Raw genomic sequence first — 25,007 nt, 5'->3', positions numbered from 1 at the left:
GCACCTGGAAAGGCACTGCAGGGACTTGGGAACTGTGGGTTAAGCATGAGCTAAAATTAGCAGAACCATAACTAACATCGCTGTTGTCTAAAGCTCTGACTCATGAGGGTTTCTGGATTGAAGAGTGGAGCTGAGATGTCACTGTCCCTTAGCAGTAGTCTTCCTCTGCTTTCTTCTGCCCTGAAGCAGAGGTAGGATGACGGTAAGGCCGCCTGGTGTGTTAGTGTTAACTGCCATCAACTTCAGTTCAGATTTGTAAGGTGAGCATGAACTCCAGCAGTTGAGTGTACGCACCTCCCTTATGCTGCCCTGATGCAGTGGGGAGGAAAACCTGTCAGAGGGGTGAGACGAGCCACAGCTGTGGGCAAGAGCATCTTAAAGTGCTTCAGCTAAATCACCTGGATCCTGAGTCAGTGCCCTGTGCTGTCACTGTAGGGCTTCCAAGCACATAAGCTTTTGAGATGAATCAGAAGTGCAGGCCCTTCTGAACTATAGTTTCCAGCTGCCTGCAAACCTGTAAAGATGAGCAGTGCAGAAGTAGTTCTCGTTTGCCTGTTGGGGCTCTCTTTGTAGTGGAGAGTCATTATTGGGGATTCTTGTTTATTTCTCTTTTATTATTATTTAAGGAGACTTTCTTGAGGATTACTCCAAAGCTATGGCCAGGCTCTGCAGCTGCTTAACTGCAGCTTCTGAACTGCAATCTATGTGGCTCTGTGTATTTATTTTAGCAAAACCTGGTTTCAGGTTTTAGTTCACGTGCACACTCAGTCTACTGCAGTCATTCTGTGGGCTGTGTTTTGGGTGAGCTGCTGTATCGGAGCCTAACAGCACATAGGCAGATCCGATCTTCTTTTTTCTAATAGATCTGTTTTGAAAAATGACTTTGCTGACCAAACATCACATGGGCAAAATAATTTCTAGTTCCAGGGACAACTAAATTAAAACAATCAGGGGCATTTTTAGACTCTATCAGATCACATCAGTTTTGACTCCCATATTACCATGGCCCACATTACCACTGCTTGTTTCCTTGGTGCCATCTCCACAAGCACCTCTAACCAGTCACCTTCCACATTTACTGCCTCCTCTTTCTTTACCCAAGAAGTAATATTTGCTTCCTTGCTGCTGTCTGATGGGTCAGAGTTGTCTGGGGCTGCTGGATGGGTGGCATTGGCTGCTGCAGTGGAAGATGTGTGTGCAGCTTTTCTAGAAGCATATATTTATCTCCACCTGTTGAGACAAGCCCCATCACCTTTCTTGTAGGCCAGGCAGACCAAAAATGTTCCCTAAGTCAGCTCTGGGCTTTTCATTAGATATGTTGCAGCATGATGCCCTAAAGGTGATAGCTGTCTTGAACTTTCTTCAGGGCTAAGACTAATGCACTGATGCCTGTGCTTTTAAATCCAGTGTCATAAACTGACTTTTCCCTCCCAGCTGTGCTTGGGAATGGTATTTGCATAGCCAGTACTGTTAATATCAAAAGCCATATTAAATGAAGTAATTGGAGAATCTGGACCATTGAATACAGTTGGCAGCACATTGTATGCTGCCCCTCAGCATGCACTGCGAACTTCCTTTACTTTCAGTGACTGCTCATTAAGTAAACTCTGAATCCCTTTGTTTATGGCAGTACATAGGAAGAGATTTAAAAGAACAGAGAAGAGCTGTCAAAACAGCTTAATTCTCTTTTCCAGCAAAGATCTAACTCAGCAGCCTGTAAATTTCCAAACCAACCTGTTGCTGATTTATATGTGGTTTATTAGCATAGGACTTAACTTGACAGCTCCTGGTAACACCTGACATGATTATAGCTCTGAAGTCACAGCTCTGGCCATGTTGGGAGGTGGGTGAATCTGGCTGTTCTTAACTGCTTGACTTTATTTTTCTTCAGGTTGTACCTACTGTCTCCTGGAAAACTGATTTAGTGGTTTCTCTCTTCCTGTAGGTAACCTGAGCAATAGTTGTATAAAATTGAAGTTGTGAAAAAAATGAAGAGAACAAGGTTTTTGAATTCCCTTTTGTCTTCAAGTGCAGATCTTAACTGGATAAAGTACTTGGAATAAGTGTCTCTTAAGTCAAGTGAGTGAATATTCATAAAACTTCCTCTTGCATTCCTTTATCTTTGACATGTAAGAAAATTTTAAGAATGGGACAGTCCTGACCTGTTTTTCACCACGTCCTCTCACACCACAAAAAGCAAAAGAATCTAGCACAGTGTTACTTGGTTTTGAGGCACGTTTGGGATGATTCCTGTTCACTGTTAACACTTTTTGAAAGATCCTTTTTTAAAATACCAATGACAGTTGGTGTCTTCACCCCCCTTTTTTGGGATTTGTGCATGTAGAAAAGGGAATTTCAGGTTGTAGGCTTTGCTTTTGGTTTTTCAATTTCTTGCTAAAATTGTTTGCTTTCTTCCCTTTAGTTGGCTGCTCTGAGCTCTGGTGCCTGCATACCCTTTCAGAATACCAAGGCAGAGACAATCTTAAAACAGTAAAGGAATTATTTTCTTTCCCATGGATTCCTTTTTTCATATAGTAAATGGGATTTGGTTTTGGGTTGGGTTTTTTTTTCCATTTTGAACTGAAAGATGACCAACAGTAATCTTAACACCCTGAATTCTCATAGTGGCTGATATAATCGTGGGATTTTTTGACAGAGGATTGAGAAAGTGTGTGATCACCCATACTGCTAGTATTGTAAACACGTAGTGCTTGAGGCATGATGCCTCCTTTAGTCCATGGCTGTAAGGCTGTTCAGTCGGGTGCGGGGAGGCAACTCTTCTTTCCTGCCCCCATACTTCTCTTCCCTCTTTTCTTGGGTAAATGCTATGCCAGCTGAAAGCTAGCAGCTGCACAACAGAGGAGTGCTGGAATATGGTAATACAGAGAGCTTGGTAAAGGGTGTTGTGAGAGGACTGCCCCTGACACATCATCTGCTACCTGTGGCAGCCTACTGTGCCATGCTGCCTTGTCAAAGCCTGTCACACCTCCACATCAACACTGCTGTCGCTTTCCTAGAGAGCTCGGTCAGTGCTTTTCTGTGGGCATGCAACATTGTTATGGTTGATGGGGCAGTGCTGTCAGTGATTATGACAAGTTAGCTTGCTGTGTTGTTTTTCAACCTTGGGCTTCTCCCTTATTTTTAGCTATGCTTCATAGGGAAAAAGTTCTTGTGTGATGTCAAAATGTGTCTGAATTTTCTGTCTGGCCAGCAAATTCAGTGTCGTGTTGGAAAGTTTCAGCAGGCAATTTCAACCAAAGCTTATGGGGGTGGAAACCTCCAGCTATTATTTCCATGTTATTTGTGACAAAGGACCTCTGGATAGAAGAGAGGAGTCTTGGTCAGATCCCATGGCTGCAGGTAAAAAGCCAGTAACTCTACCCTTTATTAAACAGTGGAGAATCTGCAAGGGTGAGAGCTGCTGGCAGCTTGGCCTCTTTCCCTCTGCCTGGAACTATGGGTTTGTATCAGTTTGTGCTTACATGCGGCCCTTCATGCAAGTGTATTTTTGGAGCAGGGAGCTGCTAGGTACATTTCTGTGTTTCTCTACTCCCCATCTGTTACTGTAGCCACCTCCTGCTCTAGCTGCCTCAGGAGAAGTGGTATCGCGAGGGAAAATGGCAGTAGAAACAGGCATGTTACCTGTGCTTTCAGTTTGTGGGTTACTCGCTCCTGGTGCTTGGTGTTCATTTTGTCCACCATCAGTAACTTCAGTACATGTGATAGCATGGCTAATGTTGATGTAGTACCGCTGCAGATGACAGTGCAGTCCCTTGTCTCCTTTCCTATTGCTGTACCAGGAAAAAGGCTTGCCTATAGTTTCAGTCTTGTCTGGAGTGGACCCTAATAAAATATTTACAATGCACAGTCTGCTTCCTCCTGGCAAAAAAATGCTGACTTCAGTAAATACATTTTTCAGACCAATTTGTTCTTAGGGAAGTAGAGCATGTACTGTAGGGGGAAAAATAATACTTCTTTTAGCAACAGCTGTTAAAAGGAGGATGCTTGCTTAATTTGCAATGAATGATAAAGTCAACAAACTGTAATTTAAAAAAAGTATATAATCTTGAGCTACTCTTGACTATAGGAAGACTGCAATTTACCCTAACTTGTTTATGTCCACCTCATTGTGAGAACTGTCAGTATCTCTTATGGTTGACAAAAACCCCATTAAGGCCCAGAGAAGCAGAAACCTGCTGCCTCGTTAGCCTCCCAGAGCGGGTTTTCTGCCCCCTTCTTCCTTCAGTGCTGTGCCATAGGTGGGCTCAGAGAAGATGCGGTTAGGTTTGCCCCAGGTCTTCTCCTACAGGGTTAGTTTCTTCTATGCTGCCCTAGGAAGCCTTTAAAAATGGTTGGTCTTGCAGCTTTTTACATGGAACATTCGCTTGTTGCATTTCAGCATTGCTCAAGGATGGGCAGGATGTGTTGTGAGGTGAGCTGACCTGACAGGGAAGCAAGGCGAGTGAGGAGCAAAACATGAGGCTTTTCTCCCTGTTTGAATGTCTTCTGGTCTGCCGGGACAGGGTATACAAGGCAGATCCTGCTGGGTTTGGACATACAAAAACAGTGACCTAAATATGAGCAACCCAGGTGTGAAGCAAAAATAATTATTTCAGAGAACAGCCGTGGAGCCTTGTATTTCTGCCAATGTCCTCTCTTGGGTTAGCATGGGTCTTATTGTTGGGGTCTGAACTTCTCATACTGAACATCCCTTGCAGCAAAGGAGAAGTTAAAAGTGGTGGGGAGATGTTTCTGGAAGCTGTGCATAGTATGTACAAATATATACAAATATAGTTCAAGATGCGATGTGTATATATAAAATCAATGCATATTGTTGAACCATCTTAAGAGGAGGGAAAGCCTGGATGCTGCTGATGAATAGCAGAAGGGGTGGCTGTTGCTAGTAAGGGACAAATCTTGCCCACCTTCTGTTATTCTGGGAGACTCCTAGGTGTGCTGTGGGGTACATGGACTGAGCAGGGCCAGAAATCTCATCTTTCCTTACAACCTCAAGCCATCTCGCTGGTAAATTAAGTAGCTTTGGAATAGTGAAGTATTTCATGTTGCTGAAATGCTCAACGTAGTAGTAAACTCCAGGCCTTTATTCTCCTGTTGAATACAATTCCTTTCAGCTGTAATCAGATTTTTGTGTTTTATTCAGATAGATGTTTGTTGACCCAGGCCATGTAAAATTCTTGTGACAAAATGTGCCCCCTTTAAAATGGGAACTTACTGTGTCACGTTGAGCTTTCAAACGTGATTTTGCTGAACAAGCAATATGCACATATGTATACTTGGTCCTCATCTATATGCAGCAGCTCCCCTGTTCTACTGTGCCTTTGCAATCTATGTCATACAGCAGCTATTCTTCCCTTATAGGAAGGAGTCAGTGGTACAGCAGTACATTATCTAGAGTCTTTTTCATGGAAATAGCTGCACAGCTAGTTTAAGCACTTCTGTAGCAAAATAAAGTGCATTTATATTTCTGATTGTAGCAGAACAATTGTTCCAGTTCAGCGTAGCTTCCTTAATTGAAGTAGTTTTGTTGTTGCAAAAACTGTCCTGAGCAAGCCTTCATTATTGAAAATGTTGTGCCTCTGCTTGTGTTAAGGGAGAAGTAATCCATCGTTACTTGCACCTCTAAGTCTGAACCCTAAACCCAGCAGTGCAGGTCATGGGGCAGGACAGGTGCTGGCTTTGGTACTGTCTGCTCAGCCATTGCTCATGGGAATAAATCTGAAATGAGGCTTTGCTCAAACACAGTTCTTAATGTTTCACTTTCATAATTCATAATAGTCACAATTCTTTCAGAAACTGTTTTAAAAAGGAGGTTACATCTTCTCTTGGTGAATGCTAATTATGATTTCACCACTCTGAGTGACTGAGATAGTAGCAATCATACTGTTAAAGAAGAAATCTAAATTTAAAGTATTCCAGGGATTCTTTTTGTGCTGAATGAAAACAAACTGCATTATTTTAACTATTTCTACCTTTAAGACACAGGTAGAAAAAGTCTGACTATTAATATCATACAATGTTAAAAAAATTCTGAGTGCATTTGAAGGGTGTTTTTTAATAACATTTTGTATTCAAAGGAAGATTTATAGCTTTGTAAATAAAAATGCAGTATGTGTCTGGCCTTCTTCAATGTAATTTTACTTGGTTCAAATTGATGTCCTGATCTCTTCAATAATGTCTTCAACCTGGTACATCCTTATTGTCACCATGTTGTATTTTCCTCACTGTAAGTGGTTTTTCATATTGGTGTCACATGCCAGTTTCTGGGTAGTTGATGTGAAAAGGGTAGGAATAATGCAGCATACACCAAAAGAGTACTTGCATGCTTTCACCATTTGGTACATTTATACACAGTTACAGGGGGATAAGAACTTATTTATAATTTGGGCTTTTTGAGCTGATTATTGTATGAAAGCGTGATTTCTCTTTTTATTTGAACTGGGGAAGTTGATTTTGTACATGTGTGGCTATTGGAGTTGAATTTTTTTTTTCTATCCTAAGGCAAGTTCCCAGTGACAGCAAAGAAATTGCAAACATTGTTCTCTCTCTCACTACCCAGATGTAGTTAGAAGCTGCAGAGTAGTTTTTTGAGAGTACCAAAAGTAGAAGAGCTCGTGAAGCTATATAGGTTTTTAGTTACTAAAAGTAGTAGTAGTAAAGGTTATTTTTGTTCCTTACATAAATAATTCTGTGTTGGTCAGTTTAGCACCTCCATTTGTTCAGAGCAGACTCGATAAATTCTGTGCAGTTCTGTCTGTGTAGGTGTTTTTGATCTGGAGAAGGAAATAAAGTCCTCTTTGCTTCTTACTCTACTAGAGAGAGTGGTCTAGTGGTAGAAACAATATAAATCAGAAAATCCTGGTTCTACACTAGCCTTCCTTTCAACTTCCCTTGTAACTGTGTAGACAAGTCATCTTTTTCTATAGCTCCCTAATTTGTGTGCACAAATCATCTTCCGTCAACTTTTCTACAGGTTTACGTCCACAATTACTTATAAGTAGGATTTATGTCTCCTGTTAAAAGCCAGAAGGTAGCAGCTCTCTGTTCGGTAGTACTGGCGTAAAACAACTAAAAAGACTCTTTGCTGTGCTGACAATTTCTCTGTGCAAAAATTCTGCAGCCATGCAGCTCCATTATTAATCCAGTCTTACAAGACTGCTGTGTGATAGAGAAAAATGATCCCCATTTTATATCTCTGAAACTGAAATACAGAGAAATTGTGGAGAAGGTGCAAGAAACCCTGCCTCTCTGTACTGATAGGAATTGTACGAGTGCAGATTTATGGTAGCAAGACACTACATAACTGAGAAAGAAACCACAAGTAATACCTTACAAACTTAGAAAGATGTTGCCTCCCTTTTTCTTTTTGTTTTTTTTTCCCCCAATGTGAGTCATGTTAATAATGAGGTCTTTTACAAGTGTGTTTGGTCATATGGGGTCAGAGTGGAAACTTGCAGAACGGTGTATTGAGGTACAGCGGGACTGGTGAAGCAGAGTACCTGAGGAAAATGGGAAAAGTAATTCTGCAGGGGAGGTGATCGCATGATCACTGATCTATGGTTTTTGATGCAGGAGCTTAAGCAAGGTTTTGTTGTGGGGAGGGGTTTTTGTTTGTTTTCTATTTATTTTCCCTTTAGTGATGCGTAATTAAGAGTATGTGTAATGGATAAATGTCAGATTGGGCAGGAAGGAAGTAATTTGTACTAGGCTCTAAGTACATCCTTTCTGGATTGATGTTTCTAAAATATTTTATCCAGTGGTGGTGACGATATTAGAAAATGACAATAACTAAGGACCAAGCTCCGCTTCAGCAGAGGTGATGGATGCCTGAAGCATGTAATTGCACTTGAAAGGCTACATGTTGATTACTCCAGTGCAAAAAGTTCAGGGGACCTACACTGTTAGGTGTTGCAAGATTTCACTTGCAAATGTTGCAACAGTCTGCCTGACAGTTCAAACCAAAGTGCTTTATAAGAGGTGTTTACATAGAAACTGCAGCACTAAATGAAGGAAGAGAACTTAAGCTTTGTGAAGACTTTGGGGAATAAAACTGATAGGATGGAGCTCAGTTACAGCTCCCACAAAGCTGTGGCTGTGCAGCAAGATATAGGCTTATCATTACTGCGCTATAATCAGAGTTGTTGGAATATTCTGCTTAAGCTTGTTGACTTCAATATATACATACACTGGCTTGATTAGAATTGTTGATCCTTTCTTCCCTTCCCCCCCCCCCCCCCCCCCGTAAAATTTGTTGTGATTTATTTTCTGCTTGGACTTTGGGTGATAGCTTTTTCTTTGGTATACATGCACAAAATCAGTCCCAAAGTCTAATGCTTGTTGGAAAGAGAATGTGAATATGGGCAGGGGGTGAAGTAACATTTTATTTCCTACCCTTAAAAAATGCCAAGAATTCTATGCAGTGTTTGTTGCACCAGCATATTTGTCCTGTGACTTATGGTGTAAGAAGAGATAGGGTAGCACATGAGACATTTGAAATATTTATGAGGCTAAACTGTGAGAACTGGGTTTGAGTTTGGTCAGAGACAGGCTAAACTCTTAACTCTGACTCTCCTGAGAGAAGCAAACCTCCATCACCCATTTCAGAATTGCCAGTCTAGTTTGTGGCTGATTCTTCAAGGCCAGGATTGTACAGAAATCAGGTGCTTCAAAGCCAGAAGAAAAATGGAGGTACCTGTTCTACATCTGGTGCTGTTATTCATGTGATGAAGCTGCCAATGTGTCATCTTTACCTTATGGATATTTTCTCTTTGTATCATTTGATCCTTTTTTACCCCCTTTGGGTGTTCCAGCTCTAAGGTCCCTGGGTGCATGTGATCCCTGTCATGTCTTAGGCGAGGTAAGAGGGGGAAGGGAGAGTATGGCTGAGGTGAAGAGGGAGCCTGCATTCATCCTCAAATCCTGGGGTCATCTGTACGTGGAGAGTTTCATTTATGTTGGGTAAAGTGGGAAGAGTCTGATGCAAGAGCTTGTCTACACTTTGGCCCTCCTGGCCCCCATTTCTGCCCTGCCACTTTCTGCCATCCCGTTGCTGAGGAACATGCTTTATTTGTGGAATTGGTGGAGGGCTGTCAGCCCCTTGGGAATAAGGTCTGCACAGGTTGGTCTGCTTGCCTCAGGGAAGGCTGGTGGTGTGTGCCTGCATGTGCTGCTGGGGATGGGCCACATGCATCAGAGGTAGCTTGGACACTCTGGATTTACTGTGCATCTTTATGGCAGGGTCTCTCAGCTTGGAAGCTGGACATTGTAGAGGCAGAGCACCTGTAGGAGGTGTTGCACTACCTGGGCGTGAGTGAAAGCACATCAAGTTCTGGCATATGCAGCTCCCATGGGGAATCCTGCCCTGCCCCTTTTGGGAAACTTAGATTTCTTTACATTGTTCCAGCAATGTGAGGTGACGTTACAAAAGCCAAATGTCTGGCTCTGGTTTATGCTTTGGCTTCATAATTTTCTCCAAAACACTTTCATTGGCTTTGAAGTTTGAGGGTTTCAATGACCCAAAACATCTTTGAACATTAACTGCATTTAAATGAATGAGTAAATTCACACCTCATTTGGTACTATATTGCTTGTCTGGCTGCAGAACAAACAAACCCAAATCCTGTATATGTTAAAACTGAGCACTAGCTTTCCAGCCAGAGCAGTGAGAAATAAGAGCCCTGACTCACCTGCAGTGAAAGGGGTTAAAGGCTCTAGTCTACTAGGTTGCCTGTCTGCTTTCAGTGCTGAGGACAGAAGTTGCAGTTCCCCTGGCAAGGCCTTTGGGGAAGAAAAGTGGCTGAGAAGGCGTTGGTACTGTGTGGTTGAGAAGGCATTGGTACTGCATGGGGTAACGTGTTAAACAGCAAGAGCTAGATATGCCAGCACTCATCTGTCAAAGCTCAAGAGACAAGGTTAAATTAACAGATCAAGCTGAGATAAGTGTTTTGTGTAAGGTCTTGTCTGTGCTCAGAAACTGGAAAAGTTAAGGAGAGCTGACTTAAAGCATGAAGTACATAAAACCATGCTGAACTCTCCTGTGAATGCACACATTCAGGAGATTTGCTCTTCACTGTGGTAGCCCGGTGATCTTAATTTTCCTGAGTGTTCCTCTCCGGGCCTGCCCATCCCTTTGAGGCGAGTGTACTGCCAGAGAGTGGGCATGCACATGTGTGTGCAGTGCTGGCCCTGCCAAGGCTGATGTTCCATCTGAGTGCTCCAGAAGTAAATATGTTAAAATTTTGCAGGCTTCAACTTTTGAGCCTCGTTTGTTTTAAAGATGAAAAGTGCATTTTATATCAAATATGCTGAAATATGTGGAAAATCTTATTTTGCAGAATCCAGGGAGTTTGCCCACGCATCTGTATTGTCCGTGTTGATGACTCTGCACATAACTGGTTTTCCCCCTCAGTGCTCTGTGTGAACTCTGCACAGCTAAAACTGATTCCTATTCCCTTGATGGTTAGTTTACAGAGTGAATTTTATTCATTAGGCTTCTTTGACCCTAACTAGGAAAATATATTAAAACTCCAATTTGAAATTTAATCATTTACAGTAACTTATCTTCATTTCATTTACTGTAATACTCTTCTAGAAGCTTGAAATTAAAATTTTTCTCCCTGTTTATCCTCATGTAGTGCCAGATCCTGTAGCAGTTAATCTGGTAGGAGGTTTTTGCCTTTCACTGTAAGGACACCGTTCTTGACTTGGCACAACGAGGTGTTGCACTAAGTTTGAGAGGCTTTGTCTTTTACTTTGAGTGGATGGCTCTCAGCACTTTGCAAGATTAAGAGTGTATTTTGCTCCAGGAACCAGCCTAGCCTCCCTTTTTATTCACCTTTCTGCTTCCAAGGAGAACTGCTTTTTTACACCAGACACATTTGTATTTACAGATAAAAAAAAATTAAATTAGAGTAAACTTGAAATCTAGGGTGAGACAAAATTACTTAATCTTTTAAGCTGTGTACTCTATGGAATAGAAGGGCTCTGTCTCTTTATCCCTTTGCCTCATTTAATGGTACAAGACTGGAATCCAGCCTGCAAGACATCAAATCCACTTAAAAAATCTGGACAGCATCCAGGATTCTCTAATATGGCTGCAGATGTTATTTTACAACTACCCCATGCTAAGATCCACCAGCTAACTAAGGTAGCTATTAGGCTAAAACACAATCAGGCATTTCACTATAGGATGGAGAGGGTATGGGTTCTGTCTGTTTTAAGTTGACATAAAATACCAACCATGGGAGCACAGTAAGAAGGGAGAGGGCAGCATGGTAGCCAGCATAGTGACCATGTTTAGTCTCCAGTTACAAACTCGGTGCATGATGGGTAGCAAAAGGCCTGAACTTAAGACTTTGAAACAGTTGATAGTGGTGGTATCTATATGTCTTCATTGGCAATGTAAGCAAGGAAAGGACAGTGTTCTTTTTTAACAGTTTATATCTCAAAAAAATTCTGGGAATGCAAATGACCTTTTGTACCTCAAGGAGTGCCCTTCTGTTGAATGTTAGTAACCAGCTGTAAGCTTTTCAAAGGAGAGTAGGTACAGCTCAGTGTACTGAAAAAAAATGTGAAGGACCGCTACTCTTAGTTTCTTCTGTAGGGATGCCAAGCCAAAGGGCTGACCTAGCTCTGAGGGCTCTGTTTGTAGGAGCATCTGACTTGCGTGAAAACTAGATCAGGTTGTAACAGAAAAATATATAGGAAGATTGTTTAAAAAAAATAAAAACCACAAACAAAAATGGCTGGCTGAAAGATGTAATTTCTTTGTGCATTTTCAGCATCAGCATAAATTCAGCTATACTGTAGGTTCTGTATGTTTGCTTTTTTAAATCGAAACCTGTGCTTTAAAACAGTCATATTAAATATGCTATTAGTTTCCAGCTTAGCTGATCTTGAAATAATTAGTTACAATTCTAGTTTCAGATTGCTGTTTGTGAGATGCCCAACAGCAGTTATTAGCAAAACCTGTTTAGGTCCTTAGTTGTTGGTGGGTTTAGGGTTTTTTGACCTTGAAATAGAAATATTTCATCAATTGTATTGCAAATTAGGAAGATTGGTATTTTCAAAATACTTTCCAATACTTAAAAGCTGTAAGGTCATATTTTTACATTTCAAAATAGAAATAGAGGTCTTCCAGTTAGGAAATTTTTTTGCTTTTTTTGTTTTGTTTACAATATCCAGCCCCTAGTGTTGGCAGGAGGTTTTGCTTGGTCTCTTGGGTATCCATGAGTTAATATGCATTTTTTTCTTAGCCAGTACTTGCTGCTGGGTATGAGCCAGGGGTGTGACTTTGAGGGCATTAATTAAAAGACTTGGTCCGTTTAGCTTCCTAAAAATGATACACATTTTTAGACTTTGTATGTACAATTCTAGGGGAAGAATTGGTGATCTCTAAATAGAAATAAACAGTGTTGCTTTTGAGATTGACTTCTGTAATCAGAGGTGTTAACTTCTGTTTCAGGAGGCAGCTTGGAAGCAATGTAACAACTTAATTAAACAGACTGAGCAGGAAGAGGAGGAGTTATTCTAATTTTGCAGTATTTGGAACAGTTATTTAGCTGTAAATACTGATCAAATAATTTTTCTTCTTATGGCCATACCTCCATCTTAAAGCAGTTCTCAAAAGGCTACCAACATGAAATGGGGCGTCTCATGGGAAACAGTAGTGGCAGTTTTGAATGGCCTACGCAAGTTCCTTGGAAACCATATGCAAAAATTTTGTAATTCTGGTAATTAATGGTTTTATTTCTTAACATGCAAGAAAATCATAGCTTTAGTTTTGGAAACCACCCATGTATAGCTTGCTGCTGCAAAATTCATCACATTGGCTTATTCTCATTTTTCATATTTTGAAGGTCTCATTAAGCTTGGAGAAGACAAGGTAGGCTTTGGGGCTTTTTGTTTTGCTTAGTGCGCAAGTGTGTGACTTTGGTACCCAACTTTAAATGCAAGGTTCCCATGTTTCCCTGTGGTGCTTTGATGCTGTGGCTGCTTCAGAGATTTCCAGTAACTGGTGCATTATTGCAGTTGGTAAAATCTTCTAGTTTTGTGCCTCTGAAGGGTGGCAGGAAGGTGTGTTACTTCCACTGGTGCCCCAGCTATTGAGAGGAGGAGGAGGAGTGTTCCTCCTGGTAACCAGGTGCTTTGCTGAGAGCAGGTGATTTGTAATCCTGTGGTTGATCATAGAGCCAAGGTGATGCCAGAATCAGAGCTGAGAAAGCACTTCAGGATCTCACCTTTCAATGCCCTCCTTCCCCAAAAGTGAGTTCATACGTCTTGATACCATATCTGTTATGGCTGTGGCAGAGAGCACCTGACAGTATTTGCAAAGTCTGGTTTCCTGGGCAGAGACAGGGGAAAGGAGCTAGCACAGCATGTCATGTTTTCACTTCCCTCCTTTCGACCCCCGTCCCCCTTTTTTTTTTCTCTTTGTGATATTAATTTGCAAAAGCGAAAGGAGGCTGCTGGCAGATGAGGAACCTTTAATTGGAGAGCTCATTGTAGGTGGGCCAGGAGTGCCCATGTCTCAGAACAAATGCTGGTTAATTTAGGTCTCACTGAAGTCATCATTTAGAAAATGAAGTGTAAGTTTGTATCATACCAGCCCTTCCATGCTGCTCCCTGTATGGACACAGCATACCATAGATCTACCCCTTAGCTTACTATATACTTGTGTTGTGCTACCCAGTGTTAGGCTACAATCTTCTTTGCAGTGTAAATCAAGAGTTTGCACTGTCTTTATAGCTTCAAGCATATATTCAAGCTTTTCAAACTTTCCTGTATTGAAGAAGCAGACTACTGTGTGTCTTAGCACTCAAATTTGCTCTTTGTAGGTATCATCCTTTTTAATTAAAAACACTAATTACTGTATAAGCATCTCAGTCCCATAATCCAGGCACCTGAGGTAGTGACACAAACTTTCTCTTTAGACAAACCCTTCATGCTGGTACAATTCTGCGCTTGCTACACCCACTCAGAAATGTTTCGTTTGTTCACAATTTCTGTACATCTTCAAAAGACAGAAGTTGCTTTGTGTAATCCAAAACATGGCCTTAAGAAACAAAAACAAACATGAAAACCCTGGTGTACTTGGTTTGGAAGGGAGCTTTAAAAGATGTATGGTGTCAGATTCTTCTATGCCTGCCCATGCTGAACTATAATTTTCTTCAGTATGAGTCCATGGATTGCAAGGAGAGGAGGAGAATGGAGGCATCTGAGACTTGCTTTGTCCAAGTCCTAACGTGGTTGTTGGAATTTCCGTGGAACAGAAGTCAAAACCTTTGTTTTGGTATCTGTGTGTGAATGTGAAACTCGCCCAGGCAGTAAGAACAGCAAAGATTATCCCCTTTAATTGCTCATAGTAGGCTATGCAGAATTTCTTAAATCCATTTTAGACAAATTGGAGGAAGAAGATTCTGTTGTGAATAGTTCAGTTTTCTAACACTGTGGTTTTAGTGAAAGATACACACTTTTCTTCTGTTCTGCAGGAATTGCAGAAAAAATAGATATTTTTTTTTTTCCGCTACTGTTTCCAGATTGAAAAACAGAAGGGCCTTCTGTTTGAATGCTATTTGAGGAAAAAAAAAAAATTATGCTAAATGGAATAGGATCTGTTTTGTAATGGGGTCTTATTAAAATTGACAATGATGTGCTGAGAAGCCTCTTGCATATTTTTAGTACAGAAATACATTGTTTGATGCAGGCATTTGTTTTTGATAGGTTGAAGCTACATTTCAGGCAGCATTTGTCAGTCAAAGATTTTTATTTTAGCTATGCTTTTTGCACTTTTTATTGTGAGAATACATCTAACATTCACATTTGTAGTGCTTCAGAATAAGAAGGGGTAACAATAGTTTAAGGTATGCTCAGTAATGCACATACGTTGTTGTACAGAGATATTATCTTTGGTCTATAGGTAAAGGTATAGGTAGGTCATGGAGCATGACTAAAATCAAAGGGAGGGTTGATGCTGCTCAGTGTCTGTCTGAAAATTTTCTGAAGGCTGTATAGTCAGTGTGGATGGGAGTTGGAATTTGAATTAAAAAAATCCTGGTTTACTTGGTCAAGTTTGCTAAAACCGTGTTTCCCTGATCCTTGTCACTAATCTGTTTTATTGTTTTACACCACAGTGAACATGGACATTCATGAAGAGAGGGGCAGATAATGCTGATCACTTGTGTCCGCTTAAGGAAGTGCGGGATGTGGAGGCTGGGTGCACGGAGGTCTGCATTCAGCACTTGGGTTTCACAGAAGATAGATGGTCTAGCACTTCACCTTCTTAAACCAACTTTCAAATGCGCTGTTACATATGAGATGAAAATAAGCTTGATTTCTAACTAGTTTGTGTTTATTCACTTGGCAGTTGTCAGGCCCCAGCTCTGTAGGGAAGAAGATCAGAGTAGCAAGTTCACCGCGGGTCAGGACTGGGTGGACTGTGCAAGCAGGTTTGTGTAGCGCCTGCTCTTGCCATGTGCAGCTCAGGAGGAGCGACCTACCAACTCTAAACTGAAAGTGTTTTTTAAAAAACTTTGATTCATTATTGTTAAAATGTAGACGACTAAATATTCTGAAAAAAAGAACATAAAAAGGAAAATCGCTTGTGTGAGAAAGATCTGACTCATGGTAGCCTCCTGTGAACTTTCCACTATAAAGCAACACGCTCCGCTCTTTCCATTTAAGGTTTGTCTGAATGGCTCTGTTAGCCTGTACTCCTCCCTGCCAGTTAGCCTGAGCCCCTGCTAGCCAAGCACAAAAATCTGACCTGCATTTAGTGGTGTTCTAATGCTCTGAACTTACTTGACTGGGAAGGTTGGAATTACAAGCAAGCTTTTAGGTGGCCTTAAGCAGCTCTTGTTTTCTGTAGGCATTGTTTGTTACAGAGTATTGGGAGGCATTTCTAAGCTCTGGTGTGGTAGGATGTGTAGTGTAAACACGTGGACTAAGCATTGCTGGAGTAAATGTCTGCCTAAGGTAAGTGTCTATGATTATAGCAGAGTGAGATAAGACATCCACTTGGTCCTTCTGGTGCAGTACTCTTAACCCCTCCTTGGGACAAGCAAGGCTAAATTGGACCAGGCAAAGAAAGCTTCTACATGGAGGGCAGCTGGATGTGATGTAAAATTCAGGGCCTAGTCAACAAATCCTCCTGTTACTGCCAAAAGGACGTTAAAGAACACAATTTCTGAAGACTAGGGTCAGTTTGTGTATTCTGCAATATAAAATTCTGTTGCAAAAAACTTTAAGAAAAGATTTGCTAGATAGTTCTGTTGAGATTGTTTTGTTTAAGATTCTTTGCTGCAATAACTCCTTGAAAAATGAAGCTGAATCTGTCCTTGTCGGTTGTTCTGAATAATGGATGAACTTGGCCTTTGTTTAATCCGGCTCATTCTGCAAACTTTGTTTGTGTTTGGTTTAAGAAAACCAAGTCATCAGCAATACATGCTACACATTCCATGCTCAGCCTTGCAAATAGATGCTGTGCAGATTCAGTAGGTCTGACTGCACTTGTAAAATAGTTGTAGTGTCTTGCTTTGTCCCTTTTTTGTTTAAACCAAGCAAAGCCAGACTAGAACTTCTTCGAAAAGCAAAGCATAATCTTAAGTCTTGCTGGGGCCAGTCTGTTTAGCTGCAGATGTATTAAAAACCCCTAAAATTCAGTTCACAGGGAAAATCCTGGTCTTTTGACAGCTTGTGTAGTCTTGAAAAAATAGAGACCTCTGGTGGGAAGAAATGAAGGAGGAATTTTCTGTGTTAAGTGTACAAAGTGAAGATGCAGAAGCAGAGGGATCTCAGCTATGGTGTCTTCTTGCTGTGCCTGTTTTAAAGGTTTCTCTTTTGAAATTTCCCAGCCTTGACAAGACTACTGGATCACTGCAGTGAGGGAAGAACAAGCCTTGTCTTATTTTAGGGGCTTGATGCCTATTCTGCAATGAGTTAGGTTGGGAGACTGCTGTTTTTATTCAGATAGTCTGATGTGGTAATGCTGTGAGATGGTTCAGAAGTCTGTTCAAAGGCCTTATGCAGGACTCCACAGTGAAGTGGGAGCAGATGGACTAGGCCAGGTGAACATGTCAGCCATCCTACCTTAATTTGCTGGTGGATATGTCCTGGCATCTTGTACAGCTACGCTGAATGATGTCTGGGTACAGAGTGTTTTGAATACCCTTAACTTCCACCATGGAAGTTAAGGGGAGGTGGGGAAGAAAACCCCAAACCCCTTCCTAAAATTGCAAAGCTTCATCTCGTAATTGTACTTCATCTTATAATTAGCTCAGATGGGTTTTATCTGCATGGTGTTTTATTTTCTTCTTAACGTTTCTGGTTTTTGCAATCAGTGCTGTACCTTCACTCAGCAAGAGGGCTCATTTGGCAAATGTATCAACATGTGACATCATTCTTACCAGCATCTCTAGGCCTGTTTGAAGTATCGGTGGTGACTTGACTGCACTTCCTGGAGTTATAGGCAGCTGTGGAATTTCATTGATCATGACCAACAGGAAATTCTGAAGGAAAAAAACCTTAGTACAAGGCTCATGAAAGGCCATGATTAGTTCCTTGGCTAATGGTAATACATGGCATAGTGTAGGTCCCAGTGCAGAAGAATACACTGCAAAGAGAGCTTTTGAAAGTAGTTGTCTGTAAAATGAGGAAAAGTAATGTTCATCTCAAATTAATGGTGGTATAGAACTGATCACATTTTTTTTTGAGAAACCATTAGAGAGCCTTGATAGCATTCCAGCAGTTGTATAGAAAGCTGTTTGCTCGTGGGGAGGGAGGATTGGTTCATAATGAAAACCTTGCACGTCATGCTGGCATGCACAATGCAGAGGGGACAAAAGGTTATTTTAAAAAAAAATTCTTATCAGAAGTACTTTGACATTAGTCTTCAAGTAATTATTTTTATCCTTCAATAGGTGCATCTGCATGCTATTGTGCTAAAACTGCTGCTTCTCTTGTTAATTATACTCCTTTAAGCTTGCTTCACAAGAGTAATCTAGCAGCCTGTAATAATTAATGCAGTTCATATTAAACACAGTAAGAATAAAACAAGCTCAACTGGAAAAAAAAAAGAGGGGGGGGGGAAGAAGGCAAAACCTAACACTTAAGCATTTTGATGCCAAAACAAACATGCAGGCTGTAGTGTGTCTGTGTACATACAAAAAAGGTACCTTGTGCATTACAGGCATTTAAAGGTTATTGAATGTTATTAAATGTAATGATACCTTGTTATAAACAAATACTGTTACCTATTTGCTCTCCTTTCACCAAAAGGTTGTTAGTAATTGGTCTTCCATTGGTTTCAGTGGCTATAATTAAAGTTAAGTGCATTTGCAATTCTTTCCAACAACAGATTCTAAACATAAGTTTGGTTTGGTTGTTGTTTTTTTGTTTTGTTTTGTTTTTTATCAAATGCTAAGGTTGGTGGAGAGATAGGTCCTGGTTAATGTTATCTGCTTCTGCTGAAAGGTTTACAAAACAAGAGTTAACAGGAGACTGATACCTTTTATGTCCTTCTTTCACAACTGATATTTGGAGAGTTCTGTAATCAAAATATTGTGCAAATGTTTCCTGGAATGATCAAACCAAACCCCAGAAGACCTTGAATCTTGCACAACCTCCTTTTCAATCGGTGAAATTTGTGGCATATAAGGTAATGACCAGATGACATAGGTTTTTTTCCAGTCTGGGGAATGTTCTTATTACTTTATTTAATAGTTGTGGATATGGCAAAGTCTGGTTCCAGTATTTTATTTTATTTTATTTTTTAAAGCAGTTGTTTCAATGGGAGAATTGAAGATACTGGAATCATGGCTTCTGTCTGACAGGAATAGCAGGCATGGTTTTGAATTATGTTTTATTAATCTGTATTTTAAATCTTATTTTAGTTACTTAGTATGCAGGGCAGCGATGAAGCTCTTTTACTGAGCCACAAACTTTGAAATCATAATCTTCCCTGCTTTGCTGAGTAAGTTTCACTTGCAAATAACAAAATAAGCTTACTACTATAAGTTGCCTTTCTTCAGGGATAGTTTCTTGTGAACCACACAAAAATGAGTAAACAGCAAATACAAGTTTATGGTAGGTTTTATAAAATACGATCTTTTGGATCAAAGCTGGATCCTTCAGTACCTGCTGCTGGGTCCCTGCCTTTCACGGTGGCAGTGTCTGATGCCCCAGTGCTGCCGGCTTCCTTCAGCTCCCCCTCCCAGGGGGCTGCTGCTTCTTTGGCAATGCTGCATACTGGCATGGGGTGAAATGCAAAGCACCACCAAGCCAATCATGTTAGATAGTACAGTATTAAATGTTCCCACTGAAAGATTGGTGGTGTTGAATTGTACAGATTGAAGCAATTACTTGGCGTGGAGATGTAGCTGTTCAGCTAAACCCCACTTCTTTCCCCCACTCCGACTCTATTGTCATAGGGTTAGTGGTGTGCTATTCCTTACCTTAAACATACTGGCTTTGCTGGAGCTGAATAAGTGACTATCTAAAAGCTGGCGGGTTTAAAGGAATGAGAAATGTTGTTTGTGCAGCACAGGAAACTACTTTTCTAAATTTTTTTTTTTTATAGCTGACCATTAGTATTTGTTCAGTTTGCACCATTGTGCATTTTGTATTTGGAATGATCTCCGAGTTTACAGAGTAAACTTATAAAGGATACTAAAACCAGTGTTCAGCCTAATTCATCAGAAGTTATTTTATTTGCTTTTATTGTTGGTTAATGAGCAGCCCAGCTTTATGATGTTGAAGGAGGGGAGAAGTCTGAAATGCTTTAAAGGAGCAAACTGCATTATGTGGGTGTGGCCATTTCCTAGCACCGAGACATCACTAATAAACTTGAATGCAAATTTGCCGATTAAAGTATGAGCTGGGCTTTTTCTTCTAGAAGTGTGTTGGCATATAAGAACAATGAACAGATTGTGGAAGAAAAGGTTGGTCTTGGCTTAATTCGTAAAACAGTTCTATGGAGATATTTTTAAATTGTTGGATTTGTGACTTTCTTGAAGAAAATCCCTTAGAAAAACTGCTGTTCTTTCTCTGTTGTTTCAGTTAAGCATGTGCTACGCTTAGTGGGGAAACTCATCCTTGGGAATATTTTTTTCTCTTCCCTTCTCTCCCCATTCCATTTTGCTAAATTTTCTGTCTCCATATTCTGGTAACCTTACTTGTTTTGTTTTGGCGCAGTACCTCTGGATGTGGAGATACATACTTGAAGCTGAAGGAGCAAAGTATACTTAACAAAATAAATATACTGGTGAAAGAGCCTAGGGGAACAAGTGCTGCTCATGGTCTCCCATCAGCATGGCTTGGTCTTCTCAGTCTGAATTGAGACTCTAGTTGGCTTTTTCATTTTAGTGTATTTCTTTATATTGCTGGCAGAGGGAGTTCTTCAAAATAGGGAAATAAATCCAGGCTTGGTGATAACTGTGTGTGTATGTGATGCAGGCACAGCTCCTGCTGAAGAACTGTATTGAAGCACCAGCTGTCTCTGACAACCTGTGTAAAGGCAAGCAAGCAATGGCATGGTTTAAAATGAAATGAAAGAATTAGAATTAAATGTAAGGTCAGTGACCAACCTGGAACACATGCATACCAGTATCACAGGAGATGACTGTCATGTTTTACTGCCCATATCTGATTTTTTTTTTCTTTTTCCCTGTCCACACTTAGAAGGATTTCTGCATTGAGGCTTGTCAACCATTGACCTTTGTTTTATGCTACTTAGTTTTTCAGAATAACTGTGTTGTATCTACATATAGCCTCTTCTTAACTCTTGTCTTTTCTTGAAGCATCTGGCATAGCCACAGGTCTTTTCTAGAGTACCTCATAATGAAAAATATCTGTGTTGCCGGAGTGCAGGTATGGATTCATTTCTACTTTGAATCGACTCACTTCGGCACTGACACTGACACTCCTCCTGTTTCCTCGCTTTGCTTTGCTGTCTTGCTTCTCTTGGCCTATTTGTTTGCACACGTATGTAACTGTTCTTGGGCCATCTCCACTGGGTGCTGGCCTCCTGGTTTAGATGTTGGCACCATGTGGAACTGAGTGTGCTGCTTTACTTTTCCAGTTTGTGGCATGTTTTCCCCCGGGAAGATTATCCAGTGCCATTGTAAGAAAAAATCACTTCTGATGCCAACATAAATAAGACAAGATCAAAACAGATCTAGAGGGACAATGCAGTGTCACCATTACCTGAGCTGGAGCTGCAGGGAAGGAAGGGACCTGTGCAGGATCCTTCTTAGCCTCCCTCACAGGATCTCTAGAGAACTGAGTGCTCTTCTGATAAGAACGTTTGGAAATCTAGTTTTGAAATCCATGTGTTGGAATTCAATGTTTTCATGATCTACTAAGTATACCGTGAAGAATGTCTTTTTGTCTCTTGGGTGTTTCTGATAGCTGGTGTTCCTGTACACCTGAGCAGGCCAATGGCATGGCAAGTATAGCGGCTGGCTGTGCTGGTGAGAAAAAACAGGGAGGAGACATTCTGCTAAGCACTGTGTCCCTTTAGATGAAAGGGAGAAGAGGTGGAGAGCTGGTGGCAGTGTGGACTTGTGCTCTTAACCTCTGCAGGCATTGTCCTGCCTTTTCCTACTGAAGGTCCTATTTGTGTGATTCCTGGGACACAGAGTCCCACTCTTGGAGGGAGGGTTGTCTTCAGTGTAACCACTGGTACTGCAGGAATGCATCTTCTTTTAACTTTTTTCTCTTCCCTCCCCCACCTTCCCCTGCTTCTGGCATTTTTTTTGTGCTCAGAGGCAAGTTTAGGATTGAATGAGTCAAGGTTAGATGAAATTTGGTTCACAGGCTAGTTTCTGAAATGGGAATAAGTCAGTTTAAAGTGCGAAGTCAAATAACTGTGGAAAAAAATTTTTATTGTAGGCATGGGTTTGGATTGCTTCACTTCAAGGAAATTTTTGGGGGTGTTTGTTTTCTTTTTTCCTGGTGGCACAAACACAGCTCCCATCAAAGTGAATGGGGGTGTATGCCAACAGATGAGAACCTAACACACCTGACACCAAGTGAGCAAAGAACTTTTGAAGTACAACAGTATGACCTCATTACTGAGCAAGGTTTTGCAGGAAGAAGCCACAAGCAGAGTGTCCTGGTTTCAGCTGAGATAGAGTTAATTTTCCTTCTAGTAGCTGGTATAGTGTTATGTTTTGGATTTAGTATGAGAATAATGTTGATAACTTAGTTGTTGCTAAGTAGTGTTTATATACTAAGTCAAGGACTTTTCAGCTTCTGATGCCCAGCCAGCAAGAAGGCTGGAGGGGCACAAGAAGTTGGGAGGGGACACAGCCAGGACAGCTGACCCAAACTGGCCAAAGGGATATTCCACACCATGTGACGTCATGCCCAGTATATAAACTGGGGACAGTTTGCCTGGGGGGATTGCTGCTTGGGACCTAACTGGGCATCATTCAGCAAGTGGTGAGCAACTGCATTGTGCATCACTTGTTTTGTATATTCCAATCCTTTTATTATTGTATTATTATTATTATTATAATTATTAGTTTCTTCCTTTCTGTTCTGTTAAACTGTTCTTATCTCAACCCCTGAGTCTTACTTTTTTCCCTGATTCTCTCCCCCATCCCACTGGGTGGAGGGGGAGTGAGCAAGCAGCTGTGTGGTGCTTAGTTTCTGGCTGGGGTTAAACCACGACAAGAGCCAACCTATAGTTGAGGTCACCTAAACAAGTCATGAGTGAATTTGCACAATTAAATGCCGTAGGTTATTTCACTTTCAATTTATCCCAACCTGGAAATTAAGGGATATATTAAAGGAGTAAGGTGCAATACAGAATAACAAATAAAAGCTTGTGTCTTAATTTCCTTTGCAGCATCTGCCTTTAACTCTGTTTTTCAGGAGAACTTTAGTTTGAGAGGGGGTTTAAATGTAAAGCATAGGTGATGTATTAGTTTTGTTGTAGCCTGCAGAAATTATGAACAGCTAAATGGGAAGGTATATAATACAGCAGCCAGCGCTTCCATGCTTAAAATGATGATTAAACCAGTTGGGTTTTCATTTGAAAAGATAGTTATGAAGTAGGTGGTCTGCCTGTGAGGAAAATACTAGGATAGCAGTGTGAACACTGCTTTTTTTAATTCAGAATACTTGTGTGGATTTTTTTGGGTGCATCTTTCAATAATGATTTGAGCGCATTGGATGTTAGCAAGAAAAAGTCAAGATATGTTTTGGTTTTCCCCCCATGATTTTTTTTTTTAAACATGAAACAGGGGTTTCTGTTGGCTTTAGAAACATGAGATTCTTACACCAGTGTCTCAAAAATCCAAGCAGCAATTTTTTTCCAGGCAGAGTCACAGGTTTAGTGGAGATGTGAACTCCATTGAAAATCATTTATGGGTGGATTTGCAGTCAGGCTTGTTGATGGAATTTGGGTCATCAGCCAGAACACAAAGCTGGAATGGTGAGTCAGGAGCTTCTGGAAGAGAGGGGTCATGGGTCTGGAAGTAGGACCAGAAGTGTGGTGATACAATGGGAAGCGTATCATGGGCCAAAAAAAGAAGCCTGGAAGTTAGGTCAGTATCAAAAAATCACTCAGAGACAACTGTAAAACTAATAAGGTGGAAGTAATTGGGCTGTAACTATTAACCAAGAAATAAATCTTAAGAAATTTAAAGAGAAAATAATTTGTACTAGAAGTGTCCTTTGAGTTTTCCATGTACATTCGTTACAAATACCAAATAAACAATTGCTTGGAGAGCCACACTGAGTTTCAGCATGTTTCTCCTTCTGAGTAAAAGTTGAGGAAGCGCTGATTTATCTGTCTCTGGTCATCCAAGGAGATGTTGAGGAGTAATATAGGACTTGATTCTCTTGGTTTTTTAGGTATTCAAGTAGAAAAAATAATCATTTGGGGATGAAAAAGTGAAATTGCCTGTTTTCTTTGCTGCTTAGCAGTACCTTTTCAATATGTCTGCATAGGAATTCAAACTAGAGCTTGCACTGATGTTTATTTGGGGTACTGGATTGTTTCCAGGGTGTCTTTGAAGAGGTTGGATCCTGTTCTCTGCCCCATGGAAGAGTTTCTGTTCAGGTGTGCTGCTGGCTCTGGGGAGATGCCCACAGGCAAGGAGAGCAGGAGAACAATGACATTAGTGTGCGGATTGGAGGACAGCCTTTTTCTATAAATACATGTTATTTTTCTTGTTAGATAACAATGTTGAGAGTGGTTTTTAGATGAGTTATTTTTAAGAGATAATGTATCCACTAAGGATGTCATTATGTACTGCAAGAGTTTTTAATATAAACTGTTTACATATTGATCTTGTAAATTAAGCTGTTTCTTCCTTATCTTCAACAGGCAGCCAGATAAACTAGTGGTGGTTTGGACAAGAAGAAGCCGAAGAAAATCCTCTAAGGTTAGTTGTTTGCTTAATAAGTCCCAATTTCAGTGACAAGAAGGGTCAGCTATTTGAGGGACTGGTTTCTTGAGTGTGGGGAGCAGCCAAATAACTGAGAAATATTTTAATTGTGTTTCTTTTCAACTCAGTTTAGCCATGAAGTTCAGAATAAGCTGCTGTTGATAATGCTAATTTATGGAAACAGTTAACTCTGATTTCAGCTTTGGTTATTTGTTTAGCAGAACTGTATCATCATCAGTTCAATTTCAGTTATTAATTGCTAGACCTAATTAGAAAGGAGAATCTGTTTCACTACTAAAAGTGTATTAAACATAATAATAAAAAGAAGTAATAAAGAATCTGACATGACTGCAATAGGGAGATAAAGTCTGAATAAGAGGCTATTTCTCAACCAGAAAATACTACAAATCAAAAAGAATAAACACAGGCTTTTTCAGCTAGTATTGTATATTTGAATTAAATGTTAACATTTTACTCCCACAAATGCTGTGAGGAAGCATGTGAATTTGTGTTTTATGGCTAGTGACTTGGTAGCCTGAGGAAAGGGAAGCTCTAAGTGAAGTCTTTCTAGTATTTGGGTGTTCATAAAGTTTGTCT

General features: G+C 40.6%; 1 protein-coding gene across 10 annotated transcripts in view; it reads left to right on the top strand.

Moving 5' to 3' along the window:
* The window catches only part of EHBP1 (EH domain binding protein 1), a 226,635-nt gene that overhangs the window by 8,427 nt on the left and 193,201 nt on the right, over positions 1 to 25,007 (top strand). For all 10 annotated transcript variants that reach the window (XM_049799736.1, XM_049799732.1, XM_049799731.1 and 7 more), the window contains exon 3: positions 24,350 to 24,407. In XM_049799736.1, the coding sequence (XP_049655693.1) occupies positions 24,350 to 24,407 (58 nt within the window). The remainder of the gene's footprint in view (positions 1 to 24,349; positions 24,408 to 25,007) is intronic.

Source organism: Accipiter gentilis, chromosome 5 (genome assembly GCF_929443795.1).
Source record: "Accipiter gentilis chromosome 5, bAccGen1.1, whole genome shotgun sequence".
In the NCBI taxonomy this organism is placed as follows: Eukaryota; Metazoa; Chordata; class Aves; order Accipitriformes; family Accipitridae; genus Astur; species Astur gentilis.
Note: the sequence above shows the minus strand (reverse complement) of the source record. Positions and strands in the feature narration are given on the sequence as shown.